The sequence below is a fragment of the Octopus bimaculoides genome, chromosome 21 (genome assembly GCF_001194135.2).
Source record: "Octopus bimaculoides isolate UCB-OBI-ISO-001 chromosome 21, ASM119413v2, whole genome shotgun sequence".
Lineage (NCBI taxonomy): Eukaryota > Metazoa > Mollusca > Cephalopoda > Octopoda > Octopodidae > Octopus > Octopus bimaculoides.
The window spans coordinates 3281327-3289526 of NC_069001.1; the positions used below are offsets into that span (position 1 = coordinate 3281327).

Below are 8200 nucleotides of genomic sequence, written 5' to 3' on the forward strand. Positions count from 1 at the left end.
TGACACGTAATACTTAAATAGTGGAGGAGATATTATGTTGCCGTGTGCTCGAACTCTGCAAGAAGTTAATAATTTTTTTTGACTAAAACACAACTGGAACCCTAAGTAAGGCATGTGTAAAATTTGAATGAAATTGGTTGCGTAGTTCTCAAGTTTTAGGGATTCACACACAGACAGACAGACAGACATTCTCATTTTTATATATATATATATATATATATGCTAGCTTCCTGGTAATAAATCGATATTAATTAATATCTGATTTTTACCCTATGTTTTAATTTAATTATATATATAGATAGATAGATAGATATGGATATATATGTGTGTGTGTGTATACACACACATGTGCATGTATATATATATATATATATAGATAGATAGATATATGTATGTATGTATAATACACACACACATATACGCATCTGTAAAGAATCGATTTGTTTGTGTGTGCAGTGGCCGAATAGTTGAGTTCGCTTTGCAAGTACGTTGTGCCAGGTTCGATCCCATCCCTATGTACCATATCTTTCGCGGGTGTCTTCCCATACTTTATAAGTGAAACTGGTTAAACGTTGTACCTATAATTCTAAGTTACAGTTTCTATCACACTGATTTTTCCTGAGAATTGCCTTAATGGTGCACGTGTCTGAAATGCTCACTCGCTCACACCATAATTGAGGAGCATGTAATTCCGTTGAACGAACAGCTGAATCCTCATCATTGAACGACGGAGAACCTTATGTATAAATGCATGTGTGTGTGTAGGCATTCGTATAGAATAAAGTCGGAAATTATCTAGTAGACCAGAAAACTAATTTCTTCGGATCTGTATGTTTTAAGCATCGTAGATTACCAATCGCATCCTCGCATTTCTGTATATTTTCAGTTTTTTTTTAAAATTTCTTCAGATATATTTCAGATCTTCAAAACAAACTTATAAAACAAAATAGAATAATGAAACATTACAGAAAAGGGCGTGGTGTCACCGCTGCTAGTTTTTTCATTTCTTTCTTGTAGAACGCTACGACGCTAAAATAACTCACTGATCCGAAGAAACTACGGTTTTGGTTCACTAGATAATTTCGAAATTTATTCTATAGAAAGAATTAAAAATGTGTGTGTGTTTTATCTATACAATATTATAAATTTAATCTCAACAGCCAATTCATATTACTGAACAGTTAGATCCAGGCCTCTCACACCCACCCAACAATGTCATTCTAAAAATAAGGCTTCACTGTGTGGTAAGAAGCTTGCTTCCCAACCCCATATTTCTGAGTTCAGTCCCACTACATGGCACCTTGGGCTAGTGTCTTCTACTATGGTCCCAGACCAACAAAAGCCTTGTAACTGGATTTGGTAGACAGAAACTAAAAGAAGCCCACCATATCTATGTGTGTGTGTGTGTGTGTGTGTTTTTGCATCTGTTTGTTCCCCACCACTGCTGCTTGACAACTAGTGTTGATGTGTTTGTGCCCCTGTAATTTAGTGGTTTGACAAAAGATAATTACTAGGATCAATTCATTCAACAAAAATTTTTCATGGCAGTGCCCCAGCATGGCCACAGACTAACGACTGGAACAAGTAACAGCTAAATAGCAATCACATCATAGACATTTCAAAGCTCTAAGATAATGCACGATTAATTCAAAGCAAAGTGAATAAATTAGCATCTCATTAGACAGAGTAACCTGAATGCTAAACAATTAAGTAACCTTCATCTCCACAACTTCAAAATCGTTGGCAGCCGGATGGCAATGTATTGTTTGACTGGGCTTAGAAGCCACGATGCCTGGGTGAACCTCTGGAATGAAATGTTTTGTGTGAGGAGAAACCACTACTATCTTTAGTTTCACTGGCAGCACATCATCATCATCATCATCATCATCATTATTATCTTAATGTCCGTTTCCCATGCTGGCATGGCTTGGACAGTTTGCCTGGATTTGCTGAGCTGCATGGCTGAATCATGCTCTATGTCAGCTTTAGCATTGCTTCTACTGTTGGATGTTCTCCCTAACACCAACCACTTCACAGTGTGTACCTGGGGTGGCTTTTTTTGCGACCCCCCCCCCACTCTTGACTAAGAGTGTGTGTGTTGAGGGAGAGGGTGTTCAAGGGGGTGGTGAGATTTTTATGCCAGGGACCAGCAGAAGTGTTTTGCTATGGAGAGACTACTTGGCTACCTCACATTTATATAAGGGTGGGAGTATCTAAGAACAAGGTGAGATGATACTTTTTGGTTATCTCACCCCCATTAAAAAATTGGATTATCCCCCCACAAAAAAATCGAATTAATGTGGCGACAAGAGATTGGATTAAAAGAGTTGGATCCTTTTGATTCAGTTCTTCAACACATTGTTGATGTTTGGCCTCCGCAATAGGCGTTGTATTTGTTATAAATATGTTATCAGATTCAGTAAGATGTTTAATTTTTTCAGTTTTCATGTTTATTAATTTTTTCAGTTTTGTATGATTTGTTATAATAATATTATCAGATTCAAAACGATGTTTCATCTTTCCACTTATGGCACTTTGGGCTAGTGTCTTCTATTATAGTCTCAGGCTGACCAATGCCTTGTAACTGGATTTGGTAGACGGAAACTGAAAGAAGCCCACCATATATTTAGTTGGCCCAAGGCTATTGTAGAAGATACTTGCTCAAGCTGGCATGCAGTGGGACTTAACCTAGAACCATGTAGTTGGGAAGCAAGCATCTTACCACATAGCCATGCTTGTGCCTATGTGCTTTCTTTTAATAAAGTAGAATGTGATTTGAGGAAGATTTGACAGGTGTTCCTAGCAAATCAGATGACCATATAGAGGCTTTCTTATTGGTATATATGTAATATTTGTGTGTAGAGTTGTTGTGCATATCAGCTCTTATCAAGTAAACCTGTAATAAAAAGGTGCCATGAAGATTTGGTTGCTATTTTTATCAATATGATTGACCATACAGATCATGGGTCCCAAACTTTTTAGACCATCGACCTTGACCCTTCATCGACCCCCAGGCATGTACAAGAAAGAAAAAAAAAATAATAATAATAATAAAGTAGATGAGACTGGAGTCTGGTGCAGCCTTCCAGCTTACCAGCCCTGGTCAAAACGTCCTATCCATGCCAGCATGGACAATGGACATTAGATGATGACGATGGTGTGCATTTATCAACCCTTTGTATAGTCCCATCAACCCCCAGGGGTCGATATCTCCACTTTGGAGACCCCCTGATATAAGATGCTCTGTTACTGGCTAGATGTTTAAGGTGATGAAGGTGGTGGTGTCAAGTGGAAGTGAGAGGGGGGTAACAGTGATGGTTGATGATGGTGGTGGTGGTGATGGCAGGGAATTGTGAAGATGATTGTGACCTGAGGATGGTAGTATGTGGTTGTGGTGGAGATTTTAGTGTGTGTGTGTGTGTTTTAGATGAGTTGTAGCAAGTTTGGAAATTGCTGGATGAGAGGCCACTTATAACATCAAAGTGGTTTAGTGATTTAAGACATGCTATAAAGACGAAGGAGGAGGAATTTTATAGCATGTATGAGGTGGGAGGTAGTAGTTGGGGAATTGGAGTGAGGGAGGTACAGTGGGAGTGGCGGGTAGAGGGGAAAGAGGTGGGGGAGGAAATGAATAGATTAAGAATGATAAGTTGAAAAAAGAGCTTGAGAGAAAGAGGAGGAAGGAAGGAATAGATAAAGGAGTGATAGATGAGGAGAAGGAGGAGGTGAAGAGGAGATAGAGAGTGGATAAATAAAGAAGTGATAATTTAAGAGAGAGAGAGTTTCTTGAGGAAAAATATATTGACAGAGATAAAGAGGGAGGAATAGAAGGAGGTACAGATGAAAAAGCAACAGAGAGGGGGAGAGATATAAAAAAAAAGCAAGAAATAGAGAGAGGGGGAGAGAGATTTAAAGAAAGAAAGCAAGAAATAGAGAGAGGGAGAAGGAGGGGGAGAGAGCAGAGTAGATTTTTTTAAAAAAAGCAAAAAATACAGAAAGAGGGGGAGAAGGAGAGGAATAGATAAAAGAAAGCAACAAACAGGGAGAGAGAGAGAGAGAGAAGAATTGATAAAAAGCAACAAATAGAGAGAGGGATCGAGGAGGGGGAGGAAGAAGAGGAATAGCTAGAGACAAAAATTAAAAAAAGAAGAGGAATTGAGTCGGAGGTGGTGAAGAAATAAAGAAATATGAGACAGATAGAGGAAGTTTGTGTTTGCATGTTTTGTGTGTGTGTTGTGATAGTACTTAAGGTCAATTAATCTAGAATAAACTTAAACTATTTGTAGTTTTTCTGCTACAGTTGGTGTCTTGTGCCTGTACAGAAGTGGTAGTTATTATTGTATGTTTGTGTGTGTGTGTGTGATCCAACAGCTTGCACACCCATGTAAAATTTTAATGGTCCATTCAATGCATTTCATTTAATGAGGTGAGTTGATTTTTTTGTTTTAAATGTGTGTGTGTGTGTGTGCAAAGCCATCTCAAGCCCCACCAGTCCAGTTCAGTCCAGACCAGACTAGACCAGATCAGACCAGACCAGATCAGATCAGACCAGACATATGAACAAATCAATCATAAATTATAGACATCTTTGACAATGAAGGACAAAAAAAAAAAAAAACATATATGTATAGGTGTGTATGTTTGCTCAAGTTTGTTTCTGTATGTGTGTGTGTTTTGAAAATGTGTTTTGTGAATGTGTGTGTGTTTTTGTGAATTCTCATGGCCAATAAACTTTATTAGTCTTCTAAACTTTATAATGTCAGATTTTTACCTTTGCAGATTGTCACCAATTTCCCTGGTTTATGAATTTTACTAAATTTTAATCATTATATTAACAAAGAGACATTTTAATTGAATGTGTATGTTATCTCACTCTATGTGTGTTTAAATTGTGTATTTATGTATATATTATATATATAGATATATGTGTGTGTGGCTAAATATGTTTACGTGTATCTGTGTAGAAAATGTAGAAAATATCACCAACCCTCTCCTGTTTCCAAGTTAGGTAATAATTCTTAATGGCCAGACATGTTTTTTTACAAAAGACTGCAAACTAATAACCTCGCTTGTATGACAGTGATGCTCATTTACAACCATCACACAATGTTACGGCAAGCGTACACACACACACACACACACACACATTCATACATACATATACAGTAGAACCTCATAGAATGAGTGCACCATTGTATGAGTAATTTACTGTATGAGCTGAGGCACACTAAATTTTAAATGTTTTTTTTTCAGAAACAGAAATATAGTTTACATATCTGTCGTATACGTCAGTTTTGTTTTTTCGCTTTAAAGGTAAACTATTCTGATAGAAGCAAATACAACCAAGATATCTTGCAGTGGAATTGAACCCAAAATCATATGATTCAGAAGTAAACTTCTTGTCTGCACAGTTCTCATCCTTTCGCTCGGCAATTCTCTGATTCTTCTCCACTGGCAAATCGACATCAGTTTCAGCTCCGGTTTCCTCACTATCAGATGAAGGGCAAAAGCAATGGAACCTCATTCTACAGTCCTCATGGCCAATAAACTTTATATTGTCTGATTTCTGTCAGTGCAGACTATCACCAGTTTTCTTGGATTCTGAATTTTACTCAATTTTAATATAATGGTTAATGAGGAGATACTTTAATTAAATGATATTGTATTGCCAAATTCAGACACTTTTATACAGAACCAATTAATATTTTTTGTGACTTGGCAAAGCAGATATAGAAAGTTGCTATTGACTTGAAGCACATGCCTGAATGAATATGTGTGTATTTGAGCATGAATATGTATACGAATTAAGATTCATTTGAATTAGGTACTTAAATTGAGGCACCTCGTTAGGTCAGAATAATACACTCACACAATAATACTATGTAAATATCAAACTTGGTACATAAGTACTTGCCGAATGATATTCTTGCAGTGTATGTAGGCAATTAGACCCAGCTGAATGAAGAAATCCACGCTTGAGCTATTCAGACATGTTAATCATATTAAATATACGGTCCATAATATTTACGAAGGACAGGTGAATAAAATATAAATGAGTAACAGTAGAGTACTACGTTAAGGGTACATGTGTCTGTGGAGTGCTCAGCCACTTGCACATTAATTTCACGAGAAGGCTCTTCTGTTGATCGGATCAACTGGGACCCTTGTCATAACCAATGGAGTGCCATGACAACAATGTATATATATATATATATATATATATATATATATATATATATACACTAAGGCTTTTCACGTCTGTGCTCTTTCCAAAACTTGCACCATAACACCCTCAAGAGTTTCAGACCTCACTTCTCTGATATCTCTATTGATGTTCTCTGGCATGAGGCTTTGGTAGGCCCACAGTTACATTAGAAGACACTTGTCCAAGGTACCATACAGTGGGACTGAACCTGAAATCATGTAGTTGTGAAACAAACTTCTTAACCACACGGCTACACCTGTGACTATTATTTATGTATGTTACTACTACCCCCCCCACACACACACACAATCAGGTTCTGCTCAGTTTCTATCAATCAGATTATCTAATTCCATTTCCAAGTTATTGGTCAGTGCAGCACAGTGGGATTGAACCAAGAACCACATGGTTGTCAGGTTGTCAGGTTCCCTTCTTAACTACAAAACTATGCCTGCAAATGCAGTTTGAAGGATTATTTTTACTTTACAAGTGTGACTTCAACTATTTGTTTGTTTATTTCATTTGGCAGGTGTGGTTTTTTTGAATAAATCTGTCAAGAATGTGTGTGTGACCCCACACTGACAGGTTTGATAATTTGATAAAACAATGTCTCTGTAGATTAACTTTTAATCTACATCAACCTTTTATGTTTAACCAATTTGTATTGTAATTTTAAATGTAACAAGCTGATAAAGAGACTATGTATCTGTCTTTTCAACTGAGTGTGTGTCTGTACTTGTGCTCAACAATGAATTAACCAAACACATATTTGCTCTTCTTTTTCAACTCATTGTTTTTGTGTGTGTGATGGACTCTCCCATGGAAGACAACATATGAGTGATCAGTTTTTGTCAGTTGACCTGCACAGATGATTTGTTTATAATGATCAAATGTTCATGCTGCACATTAGCTCACTCTCTCCATCAAATGGACATTGTCGACAGAGATGAACTGTGTGCGACACGTCAGGTGTCAAAGTGATTGTAGAGCAATGTGAGATGAAGTATCTTGCTCAAGAACGCAACACACACCACCTTGTTTAGGAAGTGAAACCATGATCTCACAATTGTGAGTGCAACACCCTAACCACTAGGCCATACATATATATAAAAGAGTGTATATAATATTTTTATGCACAGAGAGGAGACCTCTGACAGGACTCTTTACATGCTAGAAAGGGCAGTCAAAACCCAAACCACACAAAAAAGAATTCATGAGATACACCGTTATAATGCCAGAATGAACAAAAAATGAATTAGTTAATCTCAAACTCGAGTTTCACTATTAATTGCCAAATATACTAATTTGGAATCTGTAGATCATCAGCAGGATTGCTAATTTATGAATAATTACATAGTTGCAAACATATACTGAAAACACGTGTGTATTTTATACACTCTTATATTCTTTTAAATAAATATGTTATGTCTTATGACTTCTATTTATGCATGCTAATCACTGGTAATAAATTATTTTATTACCCTCATATTTACGATAGTAATATTTATAATTCTGAGGCTATATGAGACACAGTTTTAAATTTGTTTATTTACTGCTGGACTATATATTTATGCTCACACACTAAGTCTGAATCCATAATGGATAAAGATGTAGCTGTCTTGCACACGTGTTTTCGGTATGTATTTGCAACTACATAATTATTCATAAATTAGCGATCCCGCTGACGATCTACAGATTCCAAATTAGTATATTTGGCAATTAATAGTGAATCTCGAGTTTGCGATTAACAGATTCATTTTTTGTTCAATCTGGTGTTATAACAACGTACCTCATGAATTCTTTTTTTTGTGGTTTGGGTTTTGACTGCCCTTTCTAGCATGTAAGGAGTCCTGTCAAAGGTCTCCTCTCTGTGTTTAAAAATATTTTATACACTCTTATATTTAAAAAAAAAGAATTATATCTTATGACTTTTATTCATGCATGCTAACCACTGATAATAAATTATTTTATTGCCCTCATATTTACAATAGTATATAT

General features: G+C 36.5%; 1 protein-coding gene across 4 annotated transcripts in view; it reads left to right on the top strand.

Annotated features, from left to right (window-relative positions):
• The window catches only part of LOC106874222 (putative protein-lysine deacylase ABHD14B), a 20366-nt gene that overhangs the window by 7029 nt on the left and 5137 nt on the right, over nucleotides 1-8200 (top strand). The window contains exon 1 of one of the 4 annotated variants that reach the window (XM_014922058.2): nucleotides 4200-4426. The exons of 2 other annotated variants lie outside the window; for them this stretch is intronic. Coding sequence is in view for 1 of the 2 variants with exons in the window: in XM_052975560.1 (XP_052831520.1) it covers nucleotides 4595-4631 (37 nt within the window). In the remaining variant the exon portion in view is untranslated. Of the gene's footprint in view, nucleotides 1-4199; nucleotides 4427-4482; nucleotides 4632-8200 lie in introns of those variants that run through there. One more of the 4 variants, XM_052975560.1, reaches the window with a different exon arrangement.